We start from the raw sequence: 18,396 nt of genomic DNA, 5'->3' as shown, positions 1-18,396 counted from the left end.
ATGAGAGGGAGAGGAAGGAGAGGGAGAAGAGAGAGGTCGAGAGACGGAGAGAGAGAGAGGGAAGAGGAGAGAGGAGAGGGAAGAAAGATTGAGAAATGGGAGAGAAACGGAGAAAAAGAGGGAGAGAGGGAAGGAAAGGAAGGACAGAGACATGGACAGAGAAAGAGAGAGATTAAAAAGAGTAAGTAAAAGAGAGAGAAGAGAGAGGTGGGGAGAGGTAGAACAGAAGGAGAAGAAATGATAGAGAGAAAGACAGATGAGAGAGAAGAGAGGGAGAGAGAAGGATGGATAGAAATAAGAGAGACAGAGAGAGGTAAGAGAGAAGGAAAGGGAGAAAACAGATTGAGAGAGAGAGAGGAGGGTCTGAAAACAAAGAAAAACAGGCAGAAAGAGGAAAGGGATAGAGAAAGAAAAATAGAGAGAAAGATGGAGAGAGATTTGAACATCGTCAAAGTGTCTATTATTGAGCAGATATGAAAATGAAACAAACAAGTCTGAGAACAGAGAAAGATGTTTTACTATGAACGACTATTACTTAAACTACTACTACTACTACAACTACTACAACTACTACTACTACTACTACTACTACAACTACTACAACTACAACTACTACAACTACTACTACAACTACTACTGCAACTACTACTACTACAACTACTACTACAACTACTACTACAACTACTACTACTACTGCTGTTGCTGCGTTTTAGACCAGTTGACTGTCACACTGTGGACCTCTCCAGGTTTTGCAAAAACATTTCTATAGTGACAAGCAGGTGGCAGACCCTCCACTAGAAATGTTACACAGTGTCCCTTTAATCAGTAACTGTATCTGACAGAGACATGACTTGTCCCTGAGCAGATGTTTTTTTATTTTTCTGAGCAGATGTTTATAAACATTATAATCACATTTACTGTAGTTTTGAAGATGAGTCTTGACGTGTCTTGCCCAAGGACACAACGACAGCATTCATCTGTGGGAGCGGAATTGGAACCACCAACCTTCGATCAGAGGGTAAACACTCGACCGGCTGAGCCACTGCAGGTTATTTCTAAACCTGAAACGTTTCTGAATGTGACTTTTACAACAGTGTTTTTAAACTGAGCAGAGCTGAAGTGACGAAGAGGAGCTGAAGAATCACTCAGAGAATCGCTCCAACAGTAAAGAGCCGTATTAGGTCAAGATCAAAAGAAGAGCCGGATCTCACCCCCCGACTCCCCCCGAATGCCCCACCCCCCACTGACCCCCACTTCACTGTTTACAGAATATTTAGGCCTCAGCTCTAAACTCGAGCTGGACACAGATTAAAGAACGAAGGATTCTGTAGGGAGAGAAAGAGAGAGAGAGAGAGAGGAGGGGGGGGGAGAGAGTGCAGAGGGGGACGAGAGAAATAGAGCAAAGGAGAGGAGAGAGGGGGAGAGGAGAGACAGAGGGGGGGGGGAAGGAGAGGAGAGAGAGGGGCGGGAGGAGAGGAGAGAGAGAGAGATGGGGGAGAGAAAGAGCAGAGAAGGGCAGAGGAGCAGGTGGGATGGAGGGAGAGAGAGGGGGAGAGGAGAGGAGAGAGAGAGAGACCTCTGTCCATTTGATCAGAGCTGTGCCTCTGAGCCTCAAAAACTGCAAACGCAAACCATCATTAACACCTCTCCTCTTTCTTCATCCTCCTCTTTCCCTCTCCTCTACTGCTCCTTTCCTCCTCGTCTCTCCCCTTGTCACTCTTTCTCTCTTTCCTGCCCTCCTTCTCTCTATCTCCTCTCTAACTCTCCACTCTTTCTCTCCTTCCTCTGTCTCTCTCTCCTCTATCTCTCCTGTACCATCCTTATCTCCTCTCATCCTCCTCTCTCTTCACTCTTGCTCTTGCTTCCCCTCCTCTTTTATGCCTCTCTCTTCATCCTCCTTTCTCTCACCTCTATCTCTGTCCTCTTCCTCGTTTTCTCCTCCCCCATTCCTCCATTCTTTCCTCCTCTTCACACGCTCTACACATTCTTGTTTTCTGTCAAACTGAGCTGCTTTATTTTGATGATGTCGCCTCAGGTTTAAACCCGCCCTGTTGTGCTTGTGTCTCTATGGTTCTCATGTCTGACATTGTGGATCATTATGTTTTAATTTACACATTTTAAATCACAATATTCATCTAAAACAACTATTAAATCTCTACTTACACGCCCACTGTGACACGCCCACTGTGACACGCCCACTGTGACACGCCCACTGTGACACGCCCACTGTGACACGCCCACTGTGACACGCCCACTGTGACACGCCCACTGTGACATATGCACTTCCTTCTCCAGTTATATTTTCTTAATCGGTGATACTCATAGGATTCAGCAGCGTCGTGTCGTCATTTTGGTACAAATGAAAGAAAATAATTTTTTTTTCAAACCTCAAACCTCAAAAAATAAATACTCTTTACTCTTCAAGTGAATTTTTAAGCAGGTACTTCAATACTTTTACTCAAGCAGATATATTCACGTGATACTTTTACTTGACAATTTTTTTTTTCCTCCAGGATAAGTAACAAAACTGAGTTCTTCCACCACTGACTGAAACTGGTTTAAGACGCTGAGGTTTAGCTTTAGCCCAGAGCTTCAAACTAGTTTCAGTAAATGTAAAATGGCATCTGGACAGAACTGAAACGTCTGTACATCGAACAACTCCTGGACAAATGAGGGATTCCCACAGACTGTGTATATAAATGGACATAGCTAACCTGCTAGCTGCCGCGTTCCAAACAGGAAGTGATCATAGGTGCACTTCCAGCTCCATCAACTCTGGCTCCAATTCACTTTCTGTGTAAAATCTGTGTCCTCTCTCTGTAACTGCTGCTGTCAGACTCGTCATTTTGGTCTTAAATGTTCTTATTAACCCTCTCTACATGATCCTGGGGTTTTTGTTTCACTATTGTGTCTGTAAATCAAGATATGAACATTAATAACAGATGAATCAATTACCTTCTGTCGCTCGTTAGCATTAGCAACAGGTTTGATTGACAGTGTTGCTAAGCGCCTGCTCCCTGTTAAACCAGTGATCCGGGCGGGAAGGAGTGTTACCTTCAACAGTCTCGCTCTGGATTGGCTCTTTGGTTGCTATGATACTCGCAATCGGAATTCAAAATATGGAAATCGGCTCCAAATTAGCCGCTATAATTGCTAGCCTCGATGAGCTTCACTTGGAGCCGAACGCTGTGGGTGACGTCACACTCACTCAGTCCACTTCTTCGCACAGACTATGGGGACTACACAGTCTCATAAATCATAAATCTTATCATAATCAGAGTTACTATAATCCTGCCTCCCTTCTGAATAAACCAGATAAAAATGTGGCATTTTTTAGCATCGTTTTGAATCTGGATACGTTCTTGTTTGTGAAATCCTTCGGGAGCTGCACAGTCACGTCTCTGCTGCTCTGGAGTGCTGCTGTCGTTTATGTGAGAGGGGCTGGTACATGCTCCGTCTGTGATCAAGTGTTTTATTATAAGAACAGAGACGGCACACCTGCGTATCCACGGCAACGGGACAACATCACCTGCACAACACCTGTCAATCAAACACTTTCAAGAGAACATGACAGGAGACGCTGTATTTGAGGTTTTATTATCAATCTCACTTTGTTTACTTATTATTATTATTATTATTATTATTATCATTATTATTATTATTATTATTATTATTGTTATTATTATTATTATTATTATTATTATTATTATTATTATTATTATTATTATTATTATTTTGGTGCTTCATTTGGAATTACATAAAAGTTATGTTCAGATTAATACAGTTGAATATAAAACACAAATCAATATTTCCTTCACTTGTGCCTGAGATTTTTAAGCGGGACTATAGTCATTCGAGGGCGGGGCTAACAGAGCAGAGCTGACCAACCAGAGAAAGAGCAGTAGCGAGTGATTGATGATGCTTTAAAACAGTCTCTCTCTCTCTCTCTCTCTTCTCCTCTTTCTCTGTGTCCTCCCTGTCACGTCCTCCCTGTCTCGTTGTCTCCTGTCGTGTCCTCCCTGTCTTCTCTAATCCCTATGTGCTCCGTCTCTCCTCTATTGAGTGAGCAGTGCCCCTGTCCCCCGTAGAAAAGGACAATCCAGTATTCTTTCCTGTTTGTGCTGGCTCCGTTTGACCTCTGACCCCTGCATTGACATGTGTGACCTCTGTGTGCGTGGTGAGGTCAATAACACATTCACAAGTGTCCGAGAGGCAGGGAGAGTGGACAGGGAGAGTGGACAGGGATAGTGGACAGGGAGAGTGGACAGGGACATCAGACCAAAGAGTGTTTTTATACATCTTTTTCTGATCTTTTTCTCAGTTTCTCACTAAAACAGACTTAAAATGATTACTGGTATATTTAAGATTTTACAAATATCTTGCCTAGTTTTTCCTCATTTTTAAAGTGTATAATTTTACTTCTAACCCGGGAATTGCACTCACAACCCTCTAGCTGTGAGGTGAGAGCTCTGGGAAATCCACCACTGCCTCAAACTGCATTAAACATTATAACAAACATGTTTTATTTGTGTGTTTTGTGATAAACTCTCACTCTCTGTAGATCCTCGTTTACACTCTGCAAACCACAGTATTGATGTAAAATTGATTTGTTCATTGACTTCCTGTTCAAAATGGCAGACACGACTGGCCCCGCCTCTTCCTCTTCAGTGACATTTCAACATAATAAGCAGCGTGTTTATCATTTTGATCATTTGAGTTTGAGCTTTAGCCTGAAAAGAGATCGGGGATAAATGAAAACCACAGACTGATCGAGGCTAACAGTTACAGCGGACCATTCGGAGCACAGTTCCATATTTGGAATTCTGAATATCATAGCAACTAAAGAGCCAATCCAGAATGAGGCTGTTGAAGGTGATGCCCCTTCCCGCCCATACCGCTGGTTTAGCAAGGAGCGGGTGCTTAGTAACGCTGTCGATCAAGAACTCATCTGATTTGTCTGTTATTAATGTTCATATCTTGATTTACAGACACAATAGTGAAATAAAAACCCCAGGATCATGTAGAGCGGGTTAATACTGGAGACAGAGTCGATAGAGCTGGAAGTGCGCCTATGATCACTTCCTGTTTGGGACGTCGTGGCTAGCAGGTTAGCTATGTCCATTTATATAAACAGGCTATGGGTAAACACACTCCACTCTCAGTTTGGTCGTTTCTCTGTGATTATTTGTTTGTTTGTAGATAAACAAGTTCACATTTTGGCTTCTGTCGTTTGAATAAATATAAAAAGAGTCAGTCTTTTAAACAACTCTTTGAAAAGAACAGATTCAAAAGATTCGGATCTCACAAAGGAGCCGAAAGTCCCATCGCTCCAATTCACTTTCTGTGTAAAAACTGTGTCCTCTCTCTGTATTTGCTGTTGTCAGACTCATCGTTTTGGTCTTAAATGTTCATATTAACCTGCTCTACATGATCCTGGGGTTTTAATTTCACTATTGTGTCTGTAAATCAAGATATGAACATTAATAACAGACAAATCAGGCGCCTTCTTTCTCCAACAGGGTAGTACGTTTGCAGTGCGACTTCTTCAGGACAGTATCCCGGGTGTGTGAGAGTAGAAAGGCACCTCGTCCCGGTTTAAAGTCCCGTTTCAGTGTTTGGATTGCCTTGTTAATGCAGTGATGATGTTTGTTGTTTATTTGTTTATTTATTTGTTTATGGGAGGACAAACACGCCTCCGTCTGAGCGTTAGCAGCAGAGACACGGGTCGGACACACTGAGCTCTCACACTCTGCACTTAGCAACATTATTTTTAGCATCTGCAGCTCGTCGTGTCCATTTATACAGGATATGGTCCAGCCAAAAGTATAGGAACGAATCAATACTAAAACTAGTATCGGTGAAGAGAGAGAGGGAGAAAGAGAGGAAAAGAGATGAGGGAGAGGATAGAGAGAAGGAATGAGAGAGATAGAAAGGGGGGAAAGGGGATGAGAGGCGAATAAATAATGAAAGAAAAAAGAAAGAGAGGAGAAAAATGGGGGAAAGGATGATAGAGATGAGATATGAAAAAAGGAGAGGAGGAAAGAAAGAAGAGAAGGAAGAGAAGATAGAGGAGAGACGGGAGAGAGGAGGGGGGGGGGGGAGTGAGCCAGGGAGGGAAGAGGCAGTGAAAAAGAGTAAAAAAAAAAAAACAGAGGAGAGAGCGTAGGGAAAGAGAGAAAAACAGAGGGTAAGGGAAAATAGGCAGAATAAAATGAAAAGAAAGAAAAAGGGATGGGAGAAAAGAGGACAGAAATATAAGAAGGAGAGATAAACAAAAAAGAGAAGGAGAGAGAGCGGGAGAGGAGTGAAGTGATCTGAAGATAACGATTTGTGGCTAAATGAAATATGAATGATGTCTATTTTTAAAGCCAGTTAAACCAGGACTAAACCAGGACTAAACCCGGACTAAACCAGGACTAAACCAGGACTAAACCAGGACTAAACCAGGACTAAACCAGGACTAAACCAGGACTAAACCAGGACTAAACCCGGACTAAACCAGGACTAAACCAGGACTAAACCAGGACTAAACCAGGACTAAACCCAGACTAAACCAGGACTAAACCCAGACTAAACCAGGACTAAACCCAGACTAAACCCAGACTAAACCAGGACTAAACCAGGAACTGCATGGACTTACATTTCACATGGACTTATTTTAAACAGTTTGGTCCAAAGTTATTCCTCACGTACCTTATACATTCAGAACATCTTAATTATTTACCATGATGAGTTCATAAGCATTTTTCACAACTTTCACAGACCAGAGCCCTAATACAAACTAGCATGCTAACAGCACACTTCCTGATTATCAGCAGTGAAACACTTTATAATTAAATGCAGACAGACATTATATCTGAATCAAAAATGTACAATGGCTGCACACATCCTCTGCAAACAACATATCTGTAGTTTAGACCTCTACAAGTAGAGAAGAAATGTGTGTCAGATGCCCTCCCTGTGCTTAAACTGCAGTTACACGTTCTGTGATCCTTGTCTTAGTTTAGGAGTTCAAGTTTAAGATTTATTATTATGATCTGAAGACAAGAAAAAACACAGGAAAAAAGTCACAGAACTCAAGGAACCAGGACTCAATGATGAGTTTGTGAGACTGTGGGGTCAGGACCGTCTGAAGAGGATCTGAAATGAGGTTTGAAGAGGAGCCTGTGTCGCCGAGTTTGAAGAAGACACCAGTACAGCACAGAATATAAGATCTGAAGAAGACACCAGCACAGCACAGAATATAAGATCTGAAGAAGACACCAGTACAGCACAGAATATAAGATCTGAAGAAGACACCAGTACAGCACAGAATACAGGAGTCTGAAGAAAACAGGAATCAAACAAAACACTGGAGCCGGAATTTGAAACAAATAAAAATGTAATCTTGGTTTGACTGACAAACCAGGACTAAACAGGACTAAACCAGGACTAAACCAGGACTAAACCAGGACTAAACCAGGTCTAAACCAGGACTAAACCAGGACTAAACCAGGACTAAACCAGGACTAAACCAGGACTAAACCAGGACAGGATTTATAGTCTCATGATCTCAAACCATCAAACATTTTCCATCAAAAGCAGGTAAAAGACATATTTTTCTTTCAGTACATCTCCACAGGAGTCTGCTCTTATAACTTTTGACCTGAATTCAGACTCACCCCTTTCTCTGCCTCTCATTCCTCTTTCCTCCTCTCTCTTTCTCAATAATTTCTTCTCTTGCACTTTCTCTCTCTCAGTTCTCTGTCAACTCCTCTATTTCTCTCTCTTCTTTTCCTTTCTCTTTTCTCCTCTCACACAGTAATACAGAGTGAATGGCACACAGACCTTGTGTTTGTCCTCTCTCATCTCTCCCTGTCTCCTCTCTCTCTCCCCTCTCTCCCTCCCTCCCGCGCTCTCTCTCTTCCTCTCACATACAGTGAAAGAGTATTTCACAGACGTTGTGTTTGTCCTCTCTCATCTCACCCTCTCTCCTCTCTCTCCCTCGCTCCTCTGCTCTCTCTCCTCTCTCCCTCCCTCCCTCGCTCTCTCTCCTCTCTCTCCCTCTCACATACAGTGATAGAGTGTTTCACAGACATTGTGCTTGTCCTCTCTCTCACATCCCTCTCTCCTTCTCCCCTCTCTTTCTCTCCTCTCTCCTTCTCCCCTCTCTTTCTCTCCTCTCCCCCTTCCTCCCCCTCTCGCTCCTCTCTCCCTTTCTCTCCTCTCCCCCTCTCTGTCTCCTCTCCCTGCTCCCTCCCTTCCTCCTCCTCTCTCCTCTCTTCATACAGTGATAGAGTGAGTGTTTCACAGACGTTGTTTCACTGCTACTTTTAATGTTTCCTCTGAATCAGACTCTGTAAAAGCACAAATAGATCTGAACATGTGTCTGTATAATCTGTTATAACAGACTTATATATATCTCTGTTATATCAGTTATATATCAGTTTTATATCAGTTATACATCTGTGTATATGTTAAATCTCTTATAACAGATGCATGTGTTTTCTTTCTTTTCTCCTCATAAACTGCCATGTTTGTTTGGATACAGCTTTAATACACAAAGTAGAGCTGATGGTCTGGATGCAACAACGAGCAACAATTATGAAAGAAAATAGATGAATAATGAAAATAAAAGTATATTAAAAAAAATAAAAATAAAACTAAAGAGGAGGAGAGGGGCTGGAGGAGAAGAGGGACTGGAGGAGGAGAGGGACTGGAGGAGGAGAGGGGCTGGAGGAGAAGAGGGACTGGAGGAGGAGAGGGACTGGAGGAGGAGAGGGGCTGGAGGAGGAGAGGGACTGGAGGAGGAGAGGGGCTGGAGGAGGAGAGGGGCTGGAGGAGGAGAGGGGCTGGAGGAGGAGAGGGGCTGGAGGAGGAGAGGGGAGGGAGGAGGAGAGGGGCTGGAGGAGGAGAGGGGATGGAGGAGGAGAGGGGATGGAGGAGGAGAGGGGATGGAGGAGGAGAGGGGCTGGTGGTGCCCATCTCACCTGAATACAAGCTAATTGCTCATTTCAAATGTGAGAAGCAGAGGAATGAAAACAGAGACTGCACTCCAGGACTAAACCAGGACTAAACCAGGACTAAACCAGGACTAAACCAGGACTAAACCAGGACTAAACCAGGACTAATCCAGGACTAAACCAGGACTAAACCAGGACTAAATCAGGACCACACCAGATCTAAACAAGGACTCTCTGGAGACATGCTTCTGGCTTTGCTCCTCTGGCTCTTTGCTCCTCTGGCTCTTTGCTCCTCTGGCTCTTTGCTCCTCTGGCTCTTTGCTCCTCTGGCTCTCCTCCTCTCTGCTCCTCTGGCTCTTTGCTCCTCTGGCTCTCCTCCTCTCTGCTCCTCTGGCTCTTTGCTCCTCTGGCTCTCTTCCTCTCTGCTCCTCTGGCTCTCCTCCTCTCTGCTCCTCTCTGCTCCTGCCCTCCCCCCTTCTTCCTCCACATTCACGAATCACCTCCTCCAGCCCTCGGAGCGCTCCTCCACAGCGGCTCTGCTCTCAGCTCCATAAACTCGTGAATGTTCCAGCTTCATTAATAATGCACAGCTCACATCTCCAGCTCTGCTCCTCAGCTTCAAAGCCTCCACTGAAGCTCCTGCAAACCCAAGTATGTTTGTGACGCGCTCAGACGCTACAAACCTCCTCAAACTTCACACTACCAACATTTCAAACTTCTTTTCGATATTTTTGACAACGCTATTTTAAACTCGTCCAGAAGAACTGACAAAATGTGACACACAGGGAGGGCATCTGACACACGGGGAGGGCATCTGACACACGGGGAGGGCATCTGACACACGGGGAGGGCATCTGACACACGGGGAGGGCACCTGACACACGGGGAGGGCATCTGACACACGGGGAGGGCATCTGACACACAATTAAAGTGAGGATCTCGAGCTGGTCGTCTTTCCTGAATAACTTGAGCTGTTTTGACGCGGTATTTTTGGTTTGGTGGAGACTGACTCGTGAAAGTAGGTCAGGAACCACCAGCACCACCGCGCCTCCTCCTGCTCCTGCTCCTCCTGCTGCTACTGCTGTAAAGAGCTCTGAATGTTTAACAGTGTGAAAGCCCCTCTCTACAGGGAGGAGGAGAGGAGAGGAGGAGAGAGGAGGGAGAGGGGGAGTGGGTAGGAGCGAGGAGGGAGAGGAGGGAGGAGAGAAGGGAGAGGGAGGTGAGAGGGGAGGAAGAGGAGAGGAGGAGCGAGTAGGGAGGAGAGGAGAGGAAGAGAGAGGGATGGGGAGAGAGGAGAGAGGGTGGGAGGAGAGAGGAGCAAGGAGAGGAGGAGAGAGGAGCAAGGAGAGGAGGAGAGAGGAGCAAGGAGAGAGAGAGAGGAAGAGAGAGGGGGAGAGAGGTGGGGAGGATCAAGGAGAGAGGAGGGAGGAGAGAGGGAGGGAGAGGAGGAGAGAGGAAGGAGAGATGAGGAGAGGGAGGAGGAGAGAGGGAGGAACAGAGAGGGAGAGAGGGGAGAGGAGTGAGGGGGAGAGAGGGAGGAGGAGAGAGGGAGGGAGAGAGAGAAGGAGGAGAGAGGAGAGAAGGAGGAGAGAGGGAGGAAGGAGAGAGGGAGAGGAAGATAGAGGGGGAGAGAGGTGGAGAGGAGCAAGGAGAGAGGAGGGAGGAGAGAGGGAGGGAGGGAGAGGAGGAGAGAGGAAGAAGAGATGAGGAGAGGGAGGGGGAGAGAGGAAGGAGAGATGAGGAGAGGGAGGAGGAGAGAGGGAGGGAGAGGAGGAGAGAGGAAGAAGAGATGAGGAGAGGGAGGGGGAGAGAGGAGAGAAGGAGGAGAGAGGGAGGAGAGAGGGAGGGATAGGAGGGAGCAGCAGAGAGAGAGAAGGAGGGAGGGGGAGGGAGGAAGAGGAGAAATGTGGAAAATAATAATAATAATAATAATAATAATAATAATAATAATAATAATAATAATAACTCACACACACATTCATTCTCAGTGTGGATGAAGTGTCTGGACTAAGGACACTAGCGCCCCCCTGTGGCTGCTGTGTTTCTGTCCAAGTCCTGACCCGGCCCAGCGCTGACGAGATGAGGCTCTGGCAAGTCCACTGTGTCCTGTCTGCATCTAATTATACAGCCTTTAAGAATCAGGATGTGCGCGGTAAGCATGCTAGTTGTCTGAGAGTTGTTAAAAGTGCTTATAAAGTCATCATGGTGAATCATGAGGATGTTCTGATGCATAAGGTCAGTGAGGAGCTGCTTCTGTTTTTCATGTTTTAAAACAGTAAAACTCAGAAGCAGAGAACACTTCTGCAGAGCTGTCGCCTCTGACCACAGCCGCCGCCGCGAACAACGAAGAAGACGGGATTCAACACAAGGCACGGACTCAACACGAGAGACGGATTCAACACGAGGGACGGACTCAAAACGAGAGACGGACTGAACAGGAGAGAGACATATTCAACAGGAGAACAGTCCCGTGCGGCGTCCTTGGCCTCGATGACTCAGCTCCGCCATAGAAAACGCCACAAATACAAGTTACATTCATCTTTGGAGTATTTTTTTTATATTTATATTTACCCTTTACAACATTTTGCGATCCATCTGAACTAATGTGTAAAACCTCATTAAAGGTAAAAAAGAACAAACATAAAACACATGAAAAAACAAAAGATCTACAGGGCTAACCACTCTGCCACTGTGCAAAACCACTGTGAAATGTACAATATTATGAAAAAACATGAGCTGCAATGAATAAACAGCAGAATGAAACACTTTAATTGTTAGTTTGAGTCTGTAATTAGTCAGAAAAGTGATTAATTCAAACTTTTGCAGTTTAAATCTGATCATATTGACAGAAAATGACCAAAAATGTCCCAATTGTGCAAAAAAAAAAGTTATATGAGAAAAACTGACCCAAAAAACACATTAGTCCAGCTTCTACAGATTGAACGATGAGGATGTTGTGACGGGACGGCTCTAACAACTACTGCACTTTTTTAATTGTATCTGGGGGAAAAAAAAACAAAAAACGAAGCAAATGAGCAGAAGGAACAAGAGACAAAACCAAACTCCTGAAATAACTTAAAGCTCCTGTGTCACACAAAACTGACTCTTGTAGCTTTAATCCATGTTCTAACACTGTTCCCTCCTCAAAAACAGACCTGGAGTTGTGTTTTGTTTCATCCACACGTTTGAGTAACACTTTATTATTAGTCTGTTACATCTCCAAAGCTCAAAATGCTCTGCTCCACCTTGTGATGTCATCAAGTGGTAGTTTTCAAGTGAACAGCTCCTTTTACCTTCAGTCCAGTAGAGGTTGGCAATCCCAGACCTGAAATGATCCAAATGATTCTAGTGAAGGTTTGTGGAGTTTAAAAACATAATGGAGCACTTCCTGTATTACCACATGATGACATCACAAGGTGGAACAGAGTGTTTTCCATTTGAGAGAAGAAGTCAGTCTAAATATGCAGTTTGTGTGTTAAACATGTGTGAATGAAACAAAACACAACACAGGACCTTTAACCAACAGAAAGTAGAAAATCAAACCTCAAGCTTCAGTCGTCGTCGTAAAGTCAAACAGAGGAAACAGTTTTTTCATTATCACTAAATCGATAAATCTACAAGTTTAAAAATGCATCAAAAACATGAACAGATTTTGACTCCTGTTTCTCAAAGGAAAAACACAACAGGCTCCAACACAAGTGTCATCCTCTGCTCTCATCCTCTCTTCTCCTCCTCTCCTCCTCCCCTCTACTCCTTCTCTCCTCCTCTCATCCTGTCCCCCTCTCCTCCTCCTCTCCTTTCATCCTCTCCTTCTCTCATCCTTTCCTCCTCTCCTCCTCCTCTCCTGTCATCCTCTCCTCCACTTCCCTTTTCTCTTCTCGTTTCATTTTTACACTGACCCAAAGCCACAGTCCAAAAACACAAACATAAGTCTCTCCTCCTCTCTCCCCCTCCTCTCATCTTTTCTGCCTCTCCTCCTCCCCTCTCCTCTCCTCCTATCCTCCTCTCCCCCTCTCCTCTCCTGTCCTGTCCTCCTCTCCCTCTCTCCTCTCTCATCCCTTCTTCTCTCCTCTCATTTCACTTTTATATTGATCCAAAGCTACAGTCCAAATACAAAAACATAACTCTCTCCTCCTCTTCTCCTCCTCAACCTCCACCCCTCTCCTCTCTCCTCCTCTCTTCTCTTCCTCCTCCTCCTCTCTCCTCTTCCTCCTCCTCCTCTTCTTCCTCCTCTCTCCTCCTCCCCTCTCTTCTCCTCTGTTTCACTGTTACATTCACACAGTCCAATCACCCAAACATAAACCCTGTGGTGCTGTTGTTTCTCTTGTTTTTTTTCCTCACATCAAGAAACAATGAATAAATCTGTGATATACCGGCATTCATAGGTAACTATAGCAACACACTCATGCTCATATAAGGAATAATTATATGTGACATCACCTGGAATTTCTTTATGACAAAACAAAGATTCTATTTGAAACTCTGTAAGTGTAGCACAAGTTCTGTTAAACCTCATTTCAACTCAGCAGTCGAACGAGCACGCAGCGATCGAACTCACTGAAGCAAACATGTCCAAAAACTGGTGCGATTATACTTCTGAGGACGACGAACTCCTCTACAGCGAGGAATTCCACTGGAGATGGAACTCGCCAATCAGGACCAGACCTCTGGACAATCTGAGGGGGTGGTCCAAACCTCTGTAACTCTTGAAGAGTTGGAGAGGGAGCAGTTGGGACCTCAAACCCAACAGAGGACTGAAGAGGAAGAAGACCAGGGCTTGGGCTTAAACATGCTCGAATTTGAAACGGCCTCTAAAGCTGCTCAGGCTTTACATGCCAGAGAGGAACGTCTTCTCCAAGAACTGGAAGACCTCAGGTATGTTCGAGAAATAGACCACGAACAGCACCAGGAGGAGAAGCTCAAGTTATTGAAGAAAACTGAGCTGATCATTGCAGATCATAAGAAGCAACTCCAAGGCTTCAAATCTGAACTGCACACAGTGAAAAAGGAGAACAGACAATTAGTGAGAGAATCTGAGGAAACGTAGGATTCAGATCAAAGATGGAGAAGTAAACCAGCTTGTCGAACAGCATGAGGAGGACAAGAGGAAAATGAAGCGGATTATTCAAGATCATAACACTGAAATGAAGAAAAAGGACAGAATAATCCAAGAACTACAAATTGAACTGAACAACATGAAAGACGAGAGAGCAGCATTTATACACCAGTCAGATGAACTGAAGGACCAGCTTCAGTCCAAAGATGGCGCTATTGAGGCTCTGCAGAAACAAGTCGCTGAAATGAAAGACATGTTGGAGCAAATTTGAAAAGATTCCAGCCAAAAATCCAAACAGTGGGAAAAGGAAAAGCGGAATCTCCAGAAGGACGCTGCCAATATGAAATTCAAACTCCAGAAAAAATCTTCAGAAAATACAGAGCGGATTGAGCAGAACTCTCAACTGAAGCGTGCACTGGCAGATTTCAGAACGGACATGTCTGCTCTGAAACATGAACTGGAGGCCAAGAAACAAGAGGCGGTTGTCCAGAAGGTCCAGTTGTTGCGGCAAATAGAAGACAAAGATATGCAGATCCGAAAGATGGAGGAGGAGAAGGACGGCATTTTGAAGATCTGTGAGGAGTTGAAGGAGGATCTGAGAAAGACACAGAAAGAGCCCTCCCTGCTGATGGAGAAATGCAGTGCTCTGGAGCTGGAGCTGAGTACAACACAGGAAGAGCGCGCCTTGTATGAGGAACGAAACCGTGTTTTTCAGAAGGAGTTGGCGCAAGAGAAAAATGTCACATCTGAACTACACAAAGACAAGGCCGCCATGTTGAGGACATACGAAGACCTAAGGTTAGAGCGCTCCCTGCTGCTGGAGAGATGCAGTGCGTCAGACCAGCAATTAACAAGAGCAGAGGAAGAGCGCTCCCTGCTGGTCATTAAGAACAACATGTTACAGCAACAGATAACAAATTAAAACAAAACTAGAGGAGGAGAAGACGGCTCTCTTAAAGACCTGTGAGGAGCTAAAGGCAGAGCACTCCCTACAGGCTGAAAGATGCAGTGCGTTGGAGAAACAGCTGAGGAGAACAGAAGAACAGCGCTCCCTGCTGGAGGAGATGAGCGTAACGCTGGAGCACGAGCTGGAGAAGAGGAAGAGGAAATGGCACAGGAGGAGACTGTTCCGCATTTAGACCCTTTCTAAACCCCCCACCCTGTTCTGCACATGAACAATAACTAAAAAAAAAAGTTTTTGAGTTATTGTTTAATAAAAAAAATAAATCCATTCATTTTTTTTGTCTTCTTTTGGGTTAATTATTATTTGAACCACCTTATCCATGGTTTAGTCTATTTTAGGTGTTGGCAATATTGGGTTAAACTTGAGTCTAAAAATCTAAAATCTAGCTAATGTACTTTAACAAATGTGTCGTAGGGTTTTTATCTGACAGACTCCAAACTGAGGCAGCCTCATCGGGACATATAATTGACTCAACATAATGACATCTTAACAAAACAGCCATTTTGAAAGTATAAAAATCCATGTGACTTTTGTAAAAATGATCAGATCTGGATGGACCCAATGTAGGACTTGTGTGGTTTGATGAGCTGAACATAATGATTTGTGAATTAAACTTGTACCTTTAAAATGTCTCTCCAGCGCCCCCTGCAATGCCATCTGCCATCACAAGGGTTGGGGACCTTCACACTTACAGTTTTAATTGTGATTTGAGTCTTGTGGTAAAATAGCTCTCCAGCAACCTCCACAGAGTTAAAATGGGAGGGAAAAATCTATATTCACCGTGGCCAGAGAGGTAGCCCTCCCATTGAAGCGTGCCCTTCTGGACCCTTTATCACTGCTTGCGGTTTTAATTTATATGTTTTATGGTTTTTCAGAGTTCATATGAGTATAATGAACTGTTCAACTTACTTTTCAACATGATCTGTCCCAATCTAAGACTAGATTGGGATGTTTCATTGACATTATTAGTCTGAGCCAGTAACAAAGCAACTGGCTGGTGCTAGTTACTATTATTATTATTGTTGTTGTTTTTTCAAATAGATGCATTTTTGACCCCCTGAACATTGACAAAACATCTCAAATGGGGGTGTAGGAACGACCAGCCCAACAAAAAAATGTATGAAATGGGCATAACGGCAATGCCCGACATGTACCAATTCAACAGTGCAACCACAAATTGGAGCCCACTGGGAGTGAGAACAGGCACAGTCTGGAGCAGAGTCATGAGATTCAGATCAGTGATAAAGCTCCATGAGCCAAGCCGAAAGTTCAATTGGAGCACTGTCCTATGATGAACAGGAAGTTGGCCATATTGGATTGAAATTCTGTTGTCACTTTTGCTGGAGAGACATAGATTTACAAAAGTGATCCATTTTTCTGGATTTTGTGTAGCACACCAGTGAAAAACACCTTCATTTCCCATTTCTTTGATAACTTCTCAAGGCCACAGGCATTGACCTAAGACCTCAAATTTCACTCACTAATGCATCCTCCCGGACTGAATATAATGGACTATGGAGCATATGAAAAGTATAACCTATAGCGCCCCTACCATAGACATGAAATGACAACATTATTTGATTTGTACAAAATTTGGGGATTAAAATCTATGCATGAGAAGATGAAAAATGAATGGAAGCATTGCTCAATGATGACCGGGAAGTGAGCCATATTGGATAAAAAATCCTACATAGCTCAAATTTCAATAATAATTGTGGGATCCTGGCCTAAATGTAACTTGATAATAATCATGTGACCAGTGTACACTATACTTATACTTCATACTTAATGCTCAGTGCTACAGCGCCATCTATAGGACTGGGGAGAAAAAAATGACTTTGACAGAAATTGTCAAAATTTAGCTGAAAATTCCTTTATGTTTTAAGTTTTTGCTCTGGGGTCATCCAAACTGCTCAAAAATATATATTTAATCATGACATAGGCATTTAATGAAGTAAAAATTTTACGTTTTGCTTTAAACCCAGGGCTTCAGTTTTTTTAGTTGTTAAGTTGATTAATCAGTTGATCGAACCTAAATCAACCATTTTTACTATTATTCATGTATAAACTCACTGAGATTATCAGGAGTAGGCACAGAGAGAGTTTCCTGGAGTTTTGGAGTGTGTTGTTGTTCATTTTTCTTCTTTAATCAAAGCCCAGCGCATGTCTTTACTCAAATACAGCCAGAATAAAAACACCACAGCGTACACGCTCAGAGAGATACAAAAGCGAGGGATTTACAGAAAGAAAAAACATCCAAAATGCGTTTAAAGATGAAATTAAAAGTAGCAGTGAAATAACAAACCATTTCACCTCAAAACGCAAGGAATCTACTTCAGGACATAGAAATATCCAATGAAAACGTCAGAATTTTGTGTAGAAGCATCAGAAAATACAGAGGTGAAGCAGGGAGCAGCTCTCACACAACCAACCGGGGAAAATGCATCTTTCTCTAAAACTGGCAACACCTCCATGAGCTCAGAAATAAACACAAATGCAAAACATCGAAATAAAATACTGAGCTGAACTAAAACCCAAATGGACATTGATACGTCCAACCAAAACACATCAGAACTTTGTACAGAAACATCTAAAGGAAAAGCAGAGGAGCAGCAGGAGCAGCTCTGACACAACAGCCCCTCAACCTGGCAACACCTCCACCAGCTCAGAAAGAAACTAAAACCCACAGGGACACCCACCCTCACGCGTGTCCCCAGGTCCAGAGGTGCGTCCGGTTCTGGGTAGGGCTCGTTCATAGCCACAACTTTCCAAACCCCCCCCAGGACACTAAACTCCCCCCCAGGACACTAAACTCACCTGCAGGACACTAAACTCCCCCCCAGGACACTAAACTCACCTGCAGGACACGGTGATCTCCACTTTAGTCGCCGGTATGTTTCCAGTGAAAGGATCGAAGTCATAAACCGAAGACCCGTCCTCCAGTTTGTCCATGGCGTCCCCCTCCATCACGGGCTCCACAGCGGCGGGAGAGGCGCGCACAGCCTGCCCGCGGTGCTGCGCTCCTGGACCGGCTCAGAGCGGCGCCAGTGCCCGGTGTGCTGCGCTCCTGGACCGGCTCGCGGAGGTGCCAGTCCCCGGTGTGTTGCTGGAGGACGCGGGGTACAGAGAGAGGAGGTGGTGGTGGAGGAGGTGGTCCTGGTCCTTGGTTCAGTGATGCTTTAGGTCCGGTCTGTGCGCGCGGCGGTGAGACAGTGGCGGGAAGAGGACTACAAAGACTTAAACCCACCCGACACTCCTCCCACGCGCCACGGGGAGGTCGGGCTCACGTGACGCGTCCTGGAGGTGCGGTGCGGTGTCACGCGGGGCTGAGATGAGGAGGTGCAGAGGAGGTGCAGATGCAAATGTTGTGATATTCTGTCCACAGGTGGCCCACGGCGCTCAGATCAGTGATATTAAAGCTGCACTATGGAACT

General features: G+C 44.5%; 1 protein-coding gene across 1 annotated transcript in view; it reads right to left on the bottom strand.

Annotated features, from left to right (window-relative positions):
• The window catches only part of cpne5b (copine Vb), a 163,127-nt gene extending 145,213 nt beyond the window's left edge, over nucleotides 1-17,914 (bottom strand). Inside the window, exon 1 of the mRNA XM_033967231.1 lies at nucleotides 17,820-17,914. Within this exon, the coding sequence (XP_033823122.1) occupies nucleotides 17,820-17,914 (95 nt within the window). The remainder of the gene's footprint in view (nucleotides 1-17,819) is intronic.
• Between the last annotated feature and the right edge of the window lie 482 nt (nucleotides 17,915-18,396).

This window comes from Periophthalmus magnuspinnatus, chromosome 5 (assembly GCF_009829125.3).
Source record: "Periophthalmus magnuspinnatus isolate fPerMag1 chromosome 5, fPerMag1.2.pri, whole genome shotgun sequence".
NCBI lineage: Eukaryota > Metazoa > Chordata > Actinopteri > Gobiiformes > Gobiidae > Periophthalmus > Periophthalmus magnuspinnatus.
The sequence above is the reverse complement of the archived record's forward strand: the minus strand, read 5'-3'. Positions and strand labels throughout refer to the sequence as shown.